At 42.6% G+C, this 19,578-nt stretch overlaps 1 protein-coding gene across 1 annotated transcript in view; it reads left to right on the top strand.

Annotated features, from left to right (window-relative positions):
- The first annotated feature begins 5,528 nt into the window (after positions 1 to 5,528).
- The window catches only part of ARHGAP25 (Rho GTPase activating protein 25), an 86,453-nt gene continuing 72,403 nt past the window's right edge, over positions 5,529 to 19,578 (top strand). The window contains exon 1 of the mRNA XM_081069085.1: positions 5,529 to 5,963. Coding sequence (XP_080925211.1) covers positions 5,711 to 5,963 — 253 coding nt within the window. The 5' untranslated portion in view covers positions 5,529 to 5,710. The remainder of the gene's footprint in view (positions 5,964 to 19,578) is intronic.

Genomic DNA, 19,578 nt, shown 5'->3' with positions numbered 1-19,578 from the left:
TAGAGTTTCTGAAGAGATCCTAGAACGAGTGGGATGAAAATCACAAAGAATGATATAAAAAAAAACAACCCTTCCCAGATTCCTTACAAAATCACTCAGACGCATAGATACTTAGACATATCTGACTCCTATAAATGACTACTAAGTACATTAAAAAATAACTTCAGTTTCACTATTTGATAAATAATTTTTGCCTGCACAATTGGTAATGATTTTTAAAAAGACAAAAACAATGCCAACTGTTTGTGATCCAGGTCCCTCAGACACCACTGGGGACATAAACAAAACCTTCCAGGGGACAATATGGAAATACATATCAAGTCCTAATGCTTTCTTAATACACTTTCCCATATTTCCACCTCTAAGAATTCACCTGGGAGTGGGGGGGGGGGAGTGAATTGACCTAGATATGTACAAGAACATTGTGAAAATTTGTACTCATCTCAAAAGCCCAATGATATAGGGATTTGTTGAATAAATTTTGCGCTCACCACATACTGAAAAAGCTCTGAGGTCATTAACGATGATGATTTAGAAAAATGCTTAATAACAGATCTGTTTTTTTGTCAATGGAATATAACGGTTTATAAAACAGCATACCCACTACTTTTTATTTTAAAATGCATATATCGAGGATGCCAAAAAATGTATACAAGTGGACACTTTTTTTGGTCAGCGTAGCTCAAGCAGTAGTTCGCCATAATCAGAAGTGTCTGGACACTGATGGTAACCACTTTGAGCACCTCTCGTAATTGCAGAAGTCAAACATGGCTTGTATTCATCTTTTGTTATCGGTGTATATTGATTATTACAATATTAGTAGTTTTATTCCTTTCTTAAAATTTGTATACTTTTTTTGGCACCCTCTGTATTTACAGGATCTAATGCACAGCATGGTGACTCTAGTGAATAATAGGGTATTGTGTACTTAAAAGTTACTGAGAGTAGATCTTAAGCATTCACACCTCATACACAAGACAAGGGTAAGTACATTAACTGTGAGAGTTGATGAATGTGTAAATTATCTTGGTCTGAGTAATCATTCTACAATGTACATGTATACTGAGTCATTACATTGTACACTTTAAATATGTACAATTACACTTGTCAATTATATGTTAATAAACATATATATACATACACACACACACACATATATATACATATATATATGTATATATATATATATATATATATATATATATATATATATATATATAGAGAGAGAGAGAGAGAGAGAGAGAGAGAGAGAGATGCAGACTGAGAATGGGAAAAATTTTCATTACACCTTAAATGGTAACAGTGATTTTTATTTTCTATATGCTCATTTAAAACTTGCATAAACTTCTATAATAATAAAAATAACAACAAAAAAGGAATGTTTAAATAGTCCTCCATTGACTGTCACCTCAGGGTGGAGTCTACCCCCTCAGCCAATGCCCAAGGCCCTGGTCAGTGGCTTCTGCATCTCCTCCTTCAGCCTTACCCTGTAGCCACACACCATTACTCAATGGGTTTCATGTTTAAACAGCTGTCTGCTGTTTCATCTGCCCGGAAGTCCTCTTCCTGCTCCCGCACCTTGCTTTCTGCCTGAACTACTGTCTCCTGGGTCACCTTTCCTGGGAAGCTGTCCTGGGCCACCCAAGCAGATCTCATGATTTCTTGCCCTCACTCTACCCTGTGCGTGCACTATTTTCGTTCTTTTAACAGCACTGCTGTTATGTTTACACTTCTCATTCATGAGTCATTTGAGGATTAGGTTCTTAATCATCCTTGTTTACTCAGCATCCTGCACAGTTTTGGATAAATGTTTATGGAGTGAATGAGTGAACAAACAAATGAATCTGTCTACTGAGCTCTAGGCTCACATACCTGCAGGGCATCTGTGCTGAAGTGCCCCTTACGTCTCTAAACACAACATTCCCCAAACTGAGCCCAGCATCTTCTCCCTGGGGTACCTGGATTCCCCTCCCCTCTCCTCATTAGCAGCCCTCCATTTTGTTGTGCTCTCCTCATCTCTCGGATTGAAGTCAGACTGTGGGCATCTTTTTTTCCTCCTACAGAGGTTCCCTGGGGCTATCAATCCCACCACGCGAATGGCTCTTGCCTTGTTTTCCCTTCTTTACCTGTAGGCTGCTGCTTACTTCTCTCCCTCTCTCTCACTCTCACCTGGATATCTGCCACACCCTCCTCATTCTGACCCCAGTTAAAATCTCCTCACTGCCTTCTATATCCTTCAGGGTAAAGTCAAAACTCTCTACCAAGGCTTACCAGGAATCCATCTCCACTTCAACCCTGTCTATCTTTCCAGCTTCATCTCTCCTCCATCCCACCCTTTTTCATTCTTTTCAGGAGCAACCTAATGAGTTCTTTCCTGCCTCTGTGCCTCTTGCATGCTGTTTTCTTTGTCTGGAAGTCCTTTTCCAACTCTCTTACCCCCATAACTCATTCATCAAGCCTTAATTTAAAAGCTACATCCTCCAGGAAGCCTTCCCTCACACCCCACGTCCCAATTAGGCCTCTCTGATATAAACTTCCATAGCTCCCTACACTTCCCCCAACATAACCTTTCTCATGCTATATTTAACTGTTTACTTAATTATTCTTCTCTCTCAACAGACTGTAAGTTGCATGGGAGCAGAAACCAAGTTTGTTTGTTCATGAACATTCCTTCCGTGTCCAGCAAAAATAAAGTTCCATCTCAATACATGGTTAGCATTCAATAAGCAAATAGATGAATGAATTTTTGCTTTTGCTTTTGTTATTTCAGATGCTGCTTCAAATTTTGGGACCAGACAAGACACCCAGTTCTTCATTTTCTAAAGGTCAGGAAAAGGGGAGCAGCATTGCAGCAGAGCCTCACTCAGGCTGCTGACTGACTCACAGTGGGCTCTTTGGAGGGAAGGCTGTGTGGGGCCTTTCCGGGGGTGCTTTTCATCTGATTGCCTTTCCAAGTACTCACAACCAACTTCCCCATCAGTCACGAGTTTTTCCAAGCCTTACAGGAACCTACCCTAAAAGTAAAGGAAGTTCTCTGTATGTTCCAAAATGCTACCTTCAAAAGATTTTCAGAGTTCCCGAGTCAAAGGTCTCAGGACTGAAACTTTGCTTGGTGTCAGGTTCCCTGTGAAGATGCTACTGGGCTGAGGCTCAGAAGAGCTATTTACTGCACCCTCCCCCGCAAGTCAGGATAGAAAAAAGATCAGTGGTGTTTAGGTCTGGCAGGCAGTAACGCAAAGTGGGGCCTTCAAAGTCTCCAACTGGCTGAGTCCAGTTCAGAGAAATCCAGCACCCCTGGGGAGGTTGGCAGGTAGCTGGGAAAACTAGGTTGGTGTGATGGGTTGGAGTCTTGATCAGCAAATATTCACACCCGCCTCCCTTTTCCCTCCCCCTCAGGGCTGTATGTACTTCCTGCCTCATTGACTTTGGATTTGGCCATATGATGTGTGCTGGCCACTGGAATACAAGCAGACAGGATGTGAGCAGAGGCTTTAAATATACCTGTGTGATTCTTCCCTGTTGTGCTCCTTTCATTCACAAGGAGGAGAATATGCCTCAGGTTAACACTGCTCCTTCAGCCTGGTCCCCTGAATATAAATTTTGGACATGTTTAGTTTGATATGGCTATTAGATATCTCAGTAGAGAAGTGTATGATTTTGGGGTTCAGGGGGTGGTCTGGGCTGGAAATCTACAAAGGAGTCATCAGCAGATAAAATGGCATTTAAAGCTTTGAGACAGATGAGCTCACCAAGGTGTGGGTATCGACAGGAAAGAAGTCCACTGAGTGAGTCTTAGTTTCCTCCAATATGTAGAGGTCAGAGAGACGAGAGAAAGAAGCACAGAAACGGAGATGGAACAGCCAGGAAGGTGGGCAGACAGGCAGGCCAGGGAGGAGTCCTGGGAGGCAACTGGGAAGAGGCCTTGGAGTTGGAGACAGTGAAGAAATGTACCCTAAGCGGCTGATAGGTCAGTGAGATGACGTGGAGAATTGATCAGTGGGCATAGAGACAGGGATGTCATCACTGTCTTTGATAAGAATGTATTCTCTGGAGTCATGGGGGCAAAAACATCAACTGAGGGGATTCAGGAGAGAAGAACAGTAGAGACCTTTGCAGGTGTAGAAAATTCTTACGAAAGCTTTGCTCAGAAATGAAGGCGAGAAATGGGGCTCTTGCTGAAGGGGCAAGTAGCATCAAGAGAGATTTTTTTAAACAATGGGGTGAAAAATAATAAGTTTGAATGAGGATGGAAATGATCCAGAAAAGAGAAGAAAATGATGATGCAGTAGAGATGGAGGAATGATGATAGTTGGTTCCTCTCTGCAACAGGAAGAAGGTTGAGTGTGCAGGCTTATAGGCAGGGCGTGGGGCAGATTTAGCAGTGGGAGCCTGCAGACCTTCTCTTCCAATTGCATCAACTTTCTCAATGAAATAGGAAGCCAGGTAATCAACGAGGGTGAGCCTGTGGGAGGTGAAGAAGAATGTATGCCAGAGTCGTCCAGGAGAGTCCAAGAATGAATGGACTGAGGATTTGTAGCTTGCATGTGGGCCAGCCGTGACTCTGTTACCGCTAATAAAGCCTCACAACAGACCTATGAAGTAGGCTTTATTGCTGTCTCATTTGCAGCTGAGGAAATTCAAGCACAGAGTAGTCAAGAAACATGTCCAAAGTCATACAGTAAGAAAGTAGGAGAGCCAAGATTTGAACACAGGCAGTCTGGCTCTGGGCCCAAATACTTAATCACTAGGTTAGGGTGACCCAGTTAAACACATAAAAGCCTGTCATGGCACTGAACGAAGTGGAATGAGGGTTGAATTAACATTTGTGGTGTAACCACTGTGTGTCAAGTTCTGTACAAGATGCCTTCACAACCCTGTGCAGTGGTGGTTATTATCAACCCTATTTTACTGCCAAAGACATTGAGGCCCAGAGACATCCAGATGCTTGTTGAAAGCTGCAGAGCTAGGAAGTGGGAGAACTGGCTTTGGAACCCATGTCAGTCTGATTCCCAAACCCACACCCTGTACACAATGTCAAAGACCCGTTATAACAAGTAAGAGGTCTCCCCATCTAAAGTGAAGTTATTAGCTAATTATATCACCATCCTCTCTACATCGGGTTGAGGTCACTTGGAACCTTGATTCTGAGCAGGTGGAGAACTTACTATGGGGTTCTTATAGCAGGAACATTTTAAAGCAAGATGACGTTAGGGGAATGCTGGTTGTCTGACGATTTGTGGATGTCTCATGCATTTAGTGAGGAGGACAGTTTAGAGGTATATGGCGAGAATCTTAGAATTTTCTTTCTTTTTATTTTTCTTTTACTCAGTGTTATAGCCTTATATCAGAAAAGCACTTGTACTACTTATACAAGCATTTCCAAAAAACATTGTCTTAAGAAAGAGTTCTTATAATGCATCATCTACACTGAACAACCACCACTTCCTCAAATGCAAGGAAGCAGACAGTTTAAAAAAAAAAAAGCCAAGAGGCAGCCGTTGTTTATCACGACCTCTCCTCAGTGAGGCCTGAGATTCTTTAGAACAGGAGCTTTGCTTCCCATGACGCAGAGCGAAGTGTCAACTGGGATATTTCTGGTAAAACTGAAAGCAAGGGAAGCAGGGTGCACACTTCGCAAGGTTCCAGCCCCCCCGGGGGCTGTGGGTGGAGTTTGGTGGTCGTTCGGGTGCCATCCTCAAGTCACAGATGAATGGACCTTTCATCTGAAAGAAAGGAGGACCCGGGCTGGGAAATCAACCTCCAGCCGAAGATTGCCTGTGAAGCAATCATAAAGGGGAACACACACACACACCAGCTAGAGGGAAAGATTGAAAAGGCAAGAAAGGTGCGAATTGTGACTAACTCGCCGTTTCAGCAGCTACTCACCCGAACCAGAAGAAAAATGTCCCTCAAATTGCCAAGAAACTGGGATTTCAACCTGAAAGGAGAGGCTGGCAAAATAGGTATGGTCAATGTCTTTTGGTTACCTTTGTGGCTCTTCTACTTGAGCACCCACCATTTGCATGTTGGTCTGCAGGGAGCATAGTCTACTTGAAAATGGATCTTGGCCAGTCTGGGTTTGGGGGAAAATTTGCATTCAAGTTGATAAGTTGGCTCAAAGTTCCCAAACACTGGGAGGGAGTTCTCTTTTGTTTGGAGGTGGCGGTGGAATGGAGCTCCCTCGTGTGTGGGTTCTGGGGTATGTTGGATGGGCTAAGGCTACAGATCACACAGAAAACTGTGAGTTTTTCTCTATGTATCATGGAAGTCTTGTTTGGACACTCATCCATAGTTTGAGTGGTTTTTCATAGGAGCACAGAGAGTAGATAGAGTCTTTTGAAGTGTTTGATCTGTGAGTAAACTGAAGCCGTCCTGTTTTGTGAGGCCATGGGGTCTCCAGGCCCTCTCTGTGTACTTGAGCTGAGGTAGGGTTGCTGGTAGCAAACAGTGAACAATGAGGACGAGACAGGAACATGGAAACATTTGAAGGTATAATAGACAATTTTAGCTAAAGCGACAGAATGGAAGGAATTTTTAGATAGAGGAATTGAAAAAGAACAGTGCATTTTAAATTAATTATCTTAAGGGATCCTGGCATGTTTTTCTGAGATGTTGTAGCCTTTAATCCATACCTCTTTTCGTTAATGATGATAGTGACACATTGATTTTATTTATTTTTATTTTATTTTTTAAATATTTTGTATTAGTTTCAGGCCTACAAAACAATGTACTAGTTAGACATTTATCATTTATATCCCTCACACAGTGAGAACCTCCCTCCCCCATCTACTACCCCTCTGACATCGCATACAGCCATTACATTTCCATTGTGATACGTGAATTTTAATCTGTTATATAATTGTTATCATGAATTTGTTTATATGGGTGTCTTCTACTATTAAGTTAATCACAGTAATTTAGGGTAGAACAATTGGGCCCAAAGTGATTCCCTGTGTTTTATACTTCTACCTATATGATGAGTTTGATATTCCTTGATATTAGACATAGATAAGTGCTAAGGTGTTTCTAACGCTTGAAAAAGTTTTGCTTGGAACAAGGTTCGGACTTGGGCTTTTAAAGACAGTTAATGTGCTGCTAAAATAAGTGGTCCATCGCAAGTCATGAAATGGTGTATTAATATGTAGATCTGAGAAAGGATTTGAAAGAAAATCGAGAGTAATCAGAGATGCCATTTATCTTGGTAACGAGGGAGGATTAGCAATCCTAGTCCAGGTTGGAATCATAGCATGCCGAAGTCAGTTCAGAGAGCAGGTAGCATGCCTACCTCTTCCATAAGCAAGAGATTCTTCTAATTACTGTTGACACCATTGACTCCACTATATTTGGCTACTGCTTGTTCTATTATATGTGATAAAAACTTGTTTTTAGAAGTAAGATTTCTAAAAGATTTCCATTCCTTTGAAAGGATCCTGCTTCTGTTTACATGGGGTCCTTCTATCCTTCTATCCTCTATTTGTGTTTGTCTTACTCCCCTTCTGTTTAAAAATGGGAAATGTGAGATAATGGATGATTAAATGGTTGAATGGTTACATTTTTTTGCCCCCAGAGATATAGGGAATTACCACATTAGAGCTCAGGTTTGCATATTCTCAGACCCGGGATTAGGTTGGGTAGATTTCATGAGTACTACTAATATTTCTTAAATCATGGTCCTGGGGAAAGCCCATGTCAGAGTCCCCTCAAGTGGTTGCTCAAAATGGAAATTCCTAGGCACCATCCTTATTTGTGAAATCAGAATCTCTGGAGGGAGGCCCAAGCCTCTGCAATTGAACAAGCACTCCCCTCCATCCCACTGAGGAAGAAGGCCCGCTGTAGGGGCTGCGGCCTACGTGAGTAGTCTCGGAGAGTTACACTCATCTAGCATTGAGCACGGTGCTGGGTCCTACTGGGCATGTGATGAATATTTGTTGTCTGAATCAATGATTGACTACAAGCAGATGATATTGTTTAGTATAATTTAATTTCAAATAACTACATAATAAAATGTAGAGGAGCCCTTGTCATTCTCTATAGCATTTTATAAGTTTGTCATCCTGAGAGATTGGACTGCAGCCAGAATAATTTTCACGAGTGTCACATCAATGAGAATTCAGATGACAAGCTGACTCCTCCAAGGGGACAGACTCATGGACTCAGAGGAACTCTGATCCCACCTCCCGCACCCTGTGTCTATATGTGAATGTAGGAACGGGCTTAACAATAGGTTAAAGAAGCCCCCTATTAAGAAGACATGTGGACGCCAATGACCTGTGGTTTTTCCAGCCTGGGCTACTGAGGAGTAGATCAGGATTTCTCAACCTGGATACTATGGATATGTGGGGCTAGAAAATTCTTAGTGATAAGGCCTGTCCTGTGCATTAGAGAATGTTAACAGTGGGTTGACCTCTACCCACTAGATGATGGTAGCAACCCCTTACCACCACCAGTTGTGACAACCAAAAATGTCTCCAGGCATTGCCTGATGTTTGGGGAGAGACATCTTCCCTCGTTGAGAACCACTGGAGTAGATGATCACCTAAAGGATGGGTTTATAAAGTCACGTAGGACAGGAACCCAAGTATTACCTCATGACTCACTGTCCAGGTCAATTTTCAAGAGGCTCTAAGATAAAACTTCAGGGAGATGGGCAGTAGCCTAGGGAGGATGCCAGGTTCAGCACTTCCTTAGGGAAATAGCAAGAAACTAATCCATTATGTGGCCCAGAAAGGGGCCCCAGAATTTTTGTCTTTTTGCGATTTGTGCATCCAGTTTCCTCTAAATCTTTTAAGTGCTGAGCCAGAGCTGACATGAAAGTGAAAGTCTCTGAGAGTGGGAAAGGGGCTCTCTACTGTACTTCCACCTCAGAGACCTGGGGAGGGCCCCGCTGGATGGAAGGGCTGACCTGGAGACCACCAGCCTGGGCCTGGCAGTGGTGGAAGAGCTTGAGAACTTGACCCTGGCCATCTTGCATGTGTCCTATTATGGGGTAGTGGGGAGGAGGAGGGGATTAAAAGAAAGGGAAATGCAGAGCAAACAGACTTGACTTGAGGTGGAGCCAAGAGCATACATTTCTTCCTTTGATCCTTTATCATCTTCAAAGTTAGTCCAATAATTAAAACTGTGACATCTGTCCACTGTTCTCATGCACTGTTAGGCAAATCTTTCACTCTTTCACATATTTGTCTTTCCAACTCAGTTGCAAACTCTGAGGTCAGTTTCTAGGACACAGCATCCTTTCTTGAACTGTCTGCGGGTCAGACACATCTAGTGCTTTGCATGTAGGTGGTCTATGGAAACAGTATTGACTAGCCAGGGAAAGCCACCCTTTGCCCTGTGGTTTGGGAGCATTTAGTTGGAAGATTGCTGAGTGAATTTCAGCACCACCCTCATTGTATCCAGTCACATTTAATTTTTTCTCGGTTTCCCCAAGCCAGAATAGGGGAAAACAGGCCCTAGAGAGCATGTGACTCTGACATACCTAATGAAAGTGACTATGGAGGGGAGGTTATTTTAACTTTTTTCTCTCTGAAATTTAATGTTGAAAAAAAATATTCAGAAACAAAAATTCATTATTTTAGACTCCCAAGTAGTAAAGTGAATAATGACAATAGTGGAGGTTTTTTTTTGTTTGTTTGTTTTTTTCCACTTGGTAAATCATGATTTGTTTGATATGGAGTCTAGTTTTGTCCCTTAGAAAATCAGAGTAAAGGGAATGAAAACATTTGTTACTTGAGACCTTTGTAACTAGACCAATTTTTAAAACTGTCAGACTTTATGCAATGTAGATTATTATTCTCATCAAACGAAGTCGTATTTGAAAGTAGAGTTTTAGATAGATACATGCATACAGAGATATTTAGATGCACAGGGATAGAAAGAATCCAATATAGAAAGACGTTCTATGAATCAATAAAAATGATTCAAAATGAATAAATAACATGAGCGGACGTCTTAAAAGTTATGAAGAATACTGCCAGTAAACATATGGAAATATTCTTAATCACAATAATTAGGAAACGTAAATTAAAAACATAATGATATACTTTTTCTCACCCACCAAATTGGCTAAAATGAAAAGGCCTGACAAGTCCAGTGTTGCCTAAGACGTAGAGCAATAGGAACTTTCCTTCTCTGAGGATATAACCATTTTGGAAAACTGTTTGGCATTGATTAGTGAAATTGATGATGTGCAAATCCACAAAGCAGCCATTTGACTCGGGAGACTGTCCCCTGGAGCAGCTGTTGCTCATGTGAACGAGAACAGATGTACGGAAGTTCCACAGCAGTATTGCTGTAATAACAGGAGGCAGGAAACAACCTAAATGCCCATCAATAATAGCATGGAAAAATAAAGGATAGTATCTATAAAACAGAATGCTACCTAAGAGCAAAATGTAATTAATTATAGTGACACACTTAAGTGACATTGAATAGCAAAAACTTAATACTTGGCAGAAAAGGGAAGTTAAGAAAGAGTGGAAAGAGATTCATTTATATTAAGATTAAGAGCCACAAATATATGTGGCAACACTATAAAGAAAAATGAGTTGGCTAATATAAAATTCAGGGTGAGTGTTACTTCGGGAGGGGAAAGGAAGGGAAATACATTTGGGAAGTTTCAAAGGTACCTAATACCAGTGGTAGGTACATGAGAGTTTATTTTATTATTGTATGTCAAATGAACAAAGAAACGAACATGTAAATAAACCCTCAAAAATCTGGAAAAATGTACATAATTTGTTAATAGTAGTTAACTAGGGGTGAAGGATTTATGGGTAAGAGATACCCACACCCATATGTGTTATTATTTTATAAGTATTTTGCAGGCTTTTTATAATGAAACAGTATTCGTTGTGTTAATAAAAATAGCCAAAGCTAAAACGAATTTCAAAGCGGTTGGCCAGGCACGTTGGCACATGTTTGATAGGCAACGCAACTGTAAAACCCTTGTCTGACTACAGAGTTTGGAACAAGCTAGAACCCACGCCTGATCACCTGTAGACTTTCTGGGCATCTGTACTCGGGATGCAGGTTTTCTTGAAAGAGTGACATAGCTGCACAGGGACCAGGCCAGCCTGCTTTAGCATAGTTATCTGAACACTGGAATGCTGGTTCTCCAGGTTGATCTTTATTTGGTGTTCAGCTTTGCCAGACTTATGATGCCCTAATCTGGAACAGCCTGGGTTGTGGACCAGATGTAGTCTATGTGCTGTGGCTGAAGCCTTGACACTCCCTGAGCAGCTCCTGGTCCCTGATGGATAGAGGTCCTACACATACAGGCAGAGTTAAGGACAAGCATACGCCTTCCTCAGACAGTGAACTCTGACACGGGGCTGTGCCCCTCTCAGGGCCCATACCTGTCTTTATTCCTTGTTCAAGAAAAAACGTCTGTCTCTATGTTGTCATTGACTTACCTTTAAGCATAAATTCTTTCCAAAAGGTGTATATGCCTCTTGCTGCCCGGGCTGAGAGCCTCCTGGCCTCTTGGGGAACAGGGACGAATGTCATCCTAAACAGCAGCAGAGTGGTGACGGGGGAAATCAAAATCTCGTTTTCCGCTCACTTGCAGGCGTAGTCCTCCCTGCAGACACTAGGCATGGTTGACGCAGATTCTGTACTTTGTGTTAGATTGGGAGCCGGAGGGTACTTAGATTGGCAGAGGTGAACTCAGTGGCTCTCAGTAAATGTGTCTCTGCAAATGGGTTTAGAGTGCGACACCACATGGTCCTGGCATGATATATCTAGAGCCCTATGTAGGTACCTTCCAGACACGGTAGTGCTGCCACTGCTGGCTCTCAGTTTACCTGTAAAGCATGATTGCAGAGCGTCTAGTAGGAGAACCCTAGGGAGATGCCGCCTGTTGCCTTCAGAGCTGGAGCATGGTCCTTTGGGTAACGAATGTCCGTTGTAGGAGTGTTCGAAAGATCCTGGGACTTACTGAGAAGAATAAGTTGATTATGATGGTTCCTTTACACATAAGACTGCTTGAAAGAAGAGAAGTATAACTAACCTCTCATGAGGCAGCACTGTGGTCGGGTAATTGGATACAAGAGAAGGGAGTGTGTGAAGAGCTAAAGGGAAGCCCCAGTGATGGCCACAGCAATTGAGACCAAAGGACAGCTGTGGAGAGCCAGGAAAACACCACGGGAGACCCATGGGGAGGCACTGGCCAGTCAGAGGGGCTCCATCCAGAGAACAGTATGTAAATTTTGTAGACTCCCCAGATGGGAACTGAGATATGGAAGTTACAAAGAGAGAAAATAATGTACAGATTTTGTCTTATGCTTTGCTCATCACCATTTTTCTCCCGTTTTTCCCCTTTGAAAGCTCTCTAAAAAACCAAAAAAAAATTACCTTACCAAAAAAACAAAACAAAAAAGTTATACCCGTAGGTCTGGGTATATACCCGTAGGTCTGCCCAATATAAAGGCAGTCCTGCTCTCTGCTTCTTTCTGCAGGGCTTATAGGCTAGTGGGGCACCAACAAGGAAACAATGAGAAGACATCGAGAACAGCCTGGGATGAGAACAGCCCTGGGAGCCGGAGGAGGGCAGCAAGAGTAGGAATGCTGGTCCCACCCACTCTATCCTATCCCTGTCATTCCTTCTGTTTTTTTTAAGGATAGAAACATGTACGTTCCTTAGTGAATCCATCTTTCTCACACTGGTGTTCCTGTACACAGCCTCTGTTTCTCTGGAGAAGAAAAATCTTTGTAATTTGGTATAACTCCTCCTTGTGAAGGGATTAAACTGAAAGTCTGTATGATCTGGCCCTTCTCACCTGCCTGTTTGCCTCGCGTGCGCACACACACACACACACACACACACACACACACACACACACACACTCCAGACCTGTCACATTTCACCTCTTTTAGTTCCCTGCTCATTGACCTGGAACCCTGTCTACTCAGGGCTTCTTTATTACCACCCCATTCCTACCCATGCCTTAGTCACAAGTGTAGCCATCTCGTCCTCTGGGTGTCCCTAAGTCTGCACATCCCTGGACGGAGAGGCTAGTTATCCTTTCCCAAGCTTTTTAAACAGAGAGGCGTATAGCTCTAGAGACTATAGACTTCCGTTGAGGTGAGCTCAATGAATGCTTCTGATCTTGCATGATATGAGTCAATCCTACCAACTGGCTGCTTGGTTTTTGAACAAAGAAAATAGTCGTTAATTAGTAACATGCAACACCAGCACTCCAGGCCCTCCCTGGAGAGAATAAACTCTAATTGCCTGCAAAGGGCACTGACAAAAGACTGTCTAAGGGACGAATTGCCCTTTGCCTCTCCTTGATAGGAAAGTGGGAGGGCAGGAGGGCCATGTAGTACAGAAAAGAATGCATGGACTTGGGACCCTTCTGCTAATTTGCTGTGAATCCCAGGGCAAGTTGCATAACTGAACTGTTAAATCGGATTAACATTGCATATGTTGAGAGGAAGAAAATATTTTGCGCACATAATACATTAGGTGTTCAGCAAACACCTGTTTTTTTTCTTCGAGATAATCTCATATCTAACCTCAGATCAAACTACATTACCTTGGCACCCTCACAGAATGGGCTCACTGAGTTATGTTTTAAGGTCACAACCTCATTTTTTTAAAAAAGAATCATTACAGCAAGGATTGATTTAATGAAATTTGCTCCTGATTGTGTTGCAAAAATGAGAACAAGGAATGGACAATGCCAACGACAGTCCTTTGTATAAGTCTGTGTGAGAAAAATTTGATGAGCATTCAGTGCTCAGAAATACTATGTCTCTTTTGAGGGTCTGCCATGCTTCCTCCTCTCTGGTAAGACAGTTGTGTAACTTTACTGTGTTTCTCATTTTGTCTTAGCTGACAGGAAGCTCAGAGCTCAATTGAAGCTCATTCACAACTTTCACCCATTCAACTATTTTCCTTTGTCTTTGATACAAATGTATGTGTTCATGGCAAATAAGTTTTCTGTTTGAATATAAAAAACTCCATTATTTTTTTTATTTGAAGAAGAGAGTGTAAGTATATGCATTATATCAGTACACCACTCCTCAGATAGCCTATGGGTAGTAGCAATTGGGCATTACAATTTTTCTAAGAATGGTGTTCAAAGAATACACCATTCTTTTAGTTCATACATGAACAATTCTACTACTACTCACATTTTCCCCCTGGAGTTTCATTAAATGATAGTATCTTTAGAACATTGATGCCTAGCATTTCATGTCATTCATTCATTCATTCATTCATTCATTCATTCATTCATAAAACATCTGTTTCCTACCCTCCATGTGATAGGTCCATTTCAAGGAGCATTCTTGATGTTGTACTTCTCATGCTGACAGCACTTCCTCACCTACACCTTTGTCTTCTGAAAAAAAAAAGTGTTTTTCAATTTTGGTGCCACCAGATCTTCTCCATAAGCTGTGAAGTGTCTGTCACCAGAACTGTGACTAACTCAGATGACAACTGCTTCACTTCCTCGCTTCCTCCCTGTGCTACTCACCCGCTCCTAAAATGTGCACACATAGGTCTTAGTTCTAGGTGGGACTGGCGATACCCTACTGCTGGACCCCTAGCCTACGGCTTCTGAACCTTTGGTGTGATTCCTTGTTGGTTTGGGAGTTTCCAAGTGAAAGAGGAAGTGCTACTGTATGAAGATTTTGAGGCTGATATAGAATTTTTTAAAATTTTAAAATAATTTAATAAATTCTACAAAAAGAATTTTCTGACAGAGTTTGAACTAGCTGTAATAAAATGAGCCAACTAAGTATGATAGTCAGAAAGTCAGTTCAGAGTCAGATTGACTAAATTTGAATCCCACCATCACTAATTACTAGCTATGTGACCTTAATCCTCAGTTTCTTCATCTGTGAAATGGACACATAGGGCTAACCCATATGGTTATTGTGAGGATTAAAGGAGATGATTTTTGTAAAACCGTAATATCATCACTGCTACGTGCTTCATAAACATCAGTTGTCATTATATCACCACTCTGGGCCTTGCTACCGTGTACGTATGATACCAATTCCTTCTAACCAAGTCATTGGTGAAAGCTGCAGCCAGCAGTGCTAGGGTTTTCTTTGTCTTGGCGCAGTTTAGTTTTTTCTTTCCTTTAGACAAATGGTCCTCACAACATCCACTGATCTGCTTTCCTGCCCAATGTCAGTCCCTGGTCCAAAACAATCATGCTGGTCTGTAGCTGACTGGCTATGTCTTGTTTCTACTCCTCTTACCTCCAGTGTTTGAATGTGCTGGCCTTCCTTAATGCCCATGAATTTTATCAATCATGCTTATGTAACTATATGAGTTTTCTTCTTGTTTCCTTTTTCTTTCTTCTTTCTTTTTAAAAATTTCCTCTCTCTGTCTTTCTCTCTCTTTCTCTCTCCCTCCCCCTCTCTCTCTCTCTCTCTCTCTCTCTCTTGCCATTGCATTCCTAAGTCAATGCCTGACTTGTGACTTTCCTATAAGATTAATGAGGAACTTCTGGTAAGGTTCCAGCAGAATATCTGCTGTAGAGATATTACCGTCTCTGTGCCGTTGTGATGGGAGAAGTTCCTCAAACTTCCCTTACTTTGGGTAGGAAAAGAGAGACTCTGCATTGTGCACTGCCGGGAGGACCCTCCCCCATCACTGAGGAGCCACTTCCCTCAGAGCTGCTAATGTCTCCTACTGTCCCATGTAGCTCTGGCCACAGAAGTGAAGTCGTACGTTGTTTGTTTGGGCCTCACTGGCATCAACGTTTAATGTCTGTGGTCACTTACATGTGGGTTACAGCAGCAGTAAACTGCTAGTGTTTCTGATTTACTGCAAGAATCCTGCATGTGACTTAGTATTCATTTTCAGATCCTTATTTTTAGATGTAATTGTGAGGAAACAGCAGGACCTTGAAAATGAGACTCCCTGTCTTTTTTTGGCCTCAATTCTGCTGTTGCAACCCAAGGGTTCTTGTGAGTGCATTCTTCCCCTCTAACTGTCCTTCTGCATTTTATTCTGTGTATTTGGTCATTATGCCCCAGAAACCCATTTTGCTGGTGGGTGAGAAATCTCACCATGCACACAGCCCCAAGTTATGGTGATAATAGGACCGAGTACAGTTGTCATCCCTGGTTCATTCTCAGCCCAGGACCTTTATGCTCTGTTCTGAGACCTACCTGCCTTCTCTTCATTTGGCACCAATCCCCTTCTGAGCCAGTCTGAGTTCTCTGACAGCGTTTCTGATATGCCTCTGACTCAAGTGGTTCCTGAGATATGAAACTGTCAGTACGGAAACCAGAAAAGTCATCCTAATCCCAGCACTCTATATCTGAGAAAACCGGGTATTTTGAGAAAATAATGCCATTATTATGATAGGTGCTCTGTATATCTATTGAATTGAATTTCTGGTGCACTCACACAGTTTAGGCTAAAATGATACTATGGGAAATTTTCTTAAAACCTTGAATTGTTATGTTTGGGTTTTGTTTTTTTCAGTACCCACAGTGAGAAGCCCTTTCAATTTTTTCCTTCAGCTTACCTGAATCTGCCATGTTAGCTTCCTCCACCTGGGTTTATGACATTTTTTAATTCTTGCTTGTACTTTCTCTGGAAGGATTGGGAGCCATACACGTCAGTCATATGGGAGGGTACTACTTTTCAGAATCACACAAAATTCCTGCCCTGTGGAATCTATATCTGGCCCCAAGGTTTGCTATTCTACTTTCTGGATTTCTTTTTTCAACTATACCCCTCCCTCCCCACCACTATGGCCACCAGCACCCATCTACTTCTGGAAGCCTTCCCAAATTGCCCAAGTAGGATTAATCCCTCTTTCTTCTGTGGAATTAAACTTTGCTCATTTTCCTTCTATTCTAGTTGATACATATTTATCAGAAACCTACAATGGGCTGGGAACTGTACACGGCTTAGGATGTAGGAAAACAAAAATTAAGATCTTGACCTCAAGTAGCTCACAGTCTCACTAGAGAGACAGTGAAGCAGACAAGTGATGTAATTGCAATTGTGACATTTAAAACTCTGACACAAGGTTTGTTCTATAATTAAAGTTTCCTTGCTCCACTTGAGCTATAGTCCCTAAATATCTACAAGGGGAAAGCTTTAACTTGTTAATTCAAGTCTGTGCTCTCCAAAAAACAAATCAGGTTTCCAATCCCACACTGTTATTCTTATTAATAGCCACTAGAGGGAGCCCGCAGACAATGCTAAACTGCTTTTGTTGTTTCTCTCCAGAAAGCCCTGGATTTAACCAGTCTCTGGTCAGCACAAAGTTATCCCCACATCTCATCCTTCTGTGGCCTGAAATGCCCAACGTTATAATAAAAGTTAGTGGTGATTTAGTCATCTTTGTGTCTTTACAGATGAAAAGTGAGGTCCCACATAAACAGTTTCTTGAAAGAAAACACACACACACATCACCACCACCACCACCACCACCACCCCCCCAACTCCACTAAGAAGCCAGATGTGAGTTTAGTGTGTTCAGAGGGTGTCTTTAAGAACACCACCTTGAAGTCAGATAAGCGGATTTGATTTCCAGCCCAGACTTTTATCATCTCTTTGACTTTGGGCAAGTAGTTCCCTCAGTTTTCTCATCTGAAAAATGGAGGCGATAGTCCTGCCCACTCTATAGCCTTGTTATAAGAATCAAATAATGTGAGTCCGTCACATAGCATAGTGCCTGACTACAGACCGTTGTTTTGTTATTGGTAGGATCTCTCCTTTGATGACCTCATCTCCAACAATGCTTCCTCCAACCAGCTCAGCTGCTCATAATCATAGGTCAACCATGTCATCCCTATAATTGTATCATCTCTGAAACCTTCCTTCTGGGCTTTCCACACTGTGACCACCACACCCTATGTGCCCAGCTCGCCCACTCTAGCAATTCTCTGATCTCAGTGAACTACCAATCCACAGGTTCTACCACTTTTTCACTACCAATCATCCCTTATGTCCTCTTCACCATAGATTCCTAACACCGATATTGTAAAACTGCTGAACAAATACCCTTGAATCCTCTGGCCTCTCTCCCACTATCATAACCATCTGGAAACACCCCTAACCCTGTTTGTACCAATGATCCACCTTCTCGGTGCCCGTACCTGGGCAGCCGAGCATGGCTGGGAAAAGTCAGACCGCTGAGCAGTTTGGACTTAACTTAAAATTTGTAACCAATTCTATTAGGTAGACATTCAACAGAGCCAGACAAGCCTACTATGCCTACCAAGTAAAATTACTTTCCTTTTCCCCCCAAACCTACTTTTTTTCTCCTCAAGGTCTTACCATCTTCTCTTGCCATCACTCTCACTTTCATATTTCATAACGAAAAATATGTGCGACTGAATGAGAACACTTTGTTTTCCTGCCACCAAGTACTTTTGTTTACCCACGTCTTTACCTCCAGTACTACCCTTAGCTCCAGGCAATGAGGACCCACATCCAGAGGCCCAGACCCTAGAGGGTCATGCTCTGGTCTGGCTCTAGCTGTATTCCTCCTCATAGGGAGATGTGTCTGGCCAAGGGGATGTGCCCACCTGTAGTCTGTGCCTTGCTTGCCCTTCTAGACCACCTGGAACTGTGAAATTCCCTACAGGACAGAGCTATTTCCAGGGCCTACACAAATGTTTTCCTGGGTCCCTCCAATGGTTGTTCTGTAGATGATTGATTGCAGGGAGACCCAGAACAGAGCTTGGATGTATGGACTGATGTATGTATGTGCATATGTGTGAGGCCCCTCTTTATGAGAACTGGAGCTGGAGGTAGGAAGAGAAGGGGCATGGGCTACCGAATGGGGCCTCCATGTATTTTCTTGCCACAGGGTCTGAAATGTCAGTGGTGGACCTGGACAGTTCTCATTCTGCAGTCAACCTTATTAGGCATTGGTGCATGCCACCCCTCCAGGAAGGTTGTCATCAAAGTCACTAGTCATCTGTACCTTGGCAAGACAAGTGTGAGTCCTCTGTCCTCTGCTCACTTCTCTACTCTGCAGTGTTTGACATACCCAGCCATTTTCTCCTTGAAATAATTTCAAGGCTTCCTTGATACCACACTCCCTGGCCTCCCCTGGCCTCACGGGCCACTCTTTCTGAGTCCTCTCGGAAGGACTCTCCTTCTCCACGAGACCTCTTAACTTTGAAGTGCCTCCAGGAGAACTGGCTATAGCATTTGTGGAGCCTGGTGCAAAATGAAAATATGGAGCCCCTTGTTCCAAATTATTAAGAATTTCAAGCTGATGACGGCAGAGCATTAGGCCAAGCACAGAGAGCATCTATGAGTGTGGCCCAGGATGACTACACAGGCTGCACGTCTGTGAAGCCAGCCCTGGTTGCAGGGTCCAGTCCCCTTCTCTTCCCTTCATCCACCCTCACTCACTGGGTGATCTCTTCCTTTCCAAAGCTTTCAATTCCATCTGGACTTTTATACATTAGCCGACCTCCCTGCTGGGTTCTAGACTGCTCAACATCTCCACATGGATGTTTCATGGGCTTCTCTCTCCTAGCGTGTCCAACACAGAATTCAGAATGATCTTTCTTCCTACCCCTCCCCACCCAGTTTGCCTGACCTTAATAAAAGGCTCTACTATTCGCCAGGTTGCTCGG

The sequence above is a fragment of the Rhinolophus hipposideros genome (genome assembly GCF_964194185.1).
Source record: "Rhinolophus hipposideros genome assembly, chromosome: 12".
Taxonomy (NCBI): domain Eukaryota; kingdom Metazoa; phylum Chordata; class Mammalia; order Chiroptera; family Rhinolophidae; genus Rhinolophus; species Rhinolophus hipposideros.
Note: the sequence above shows the minus strand (reverse complement) of the source record. Positions and strands in the feature narration are given on the sequence as shown.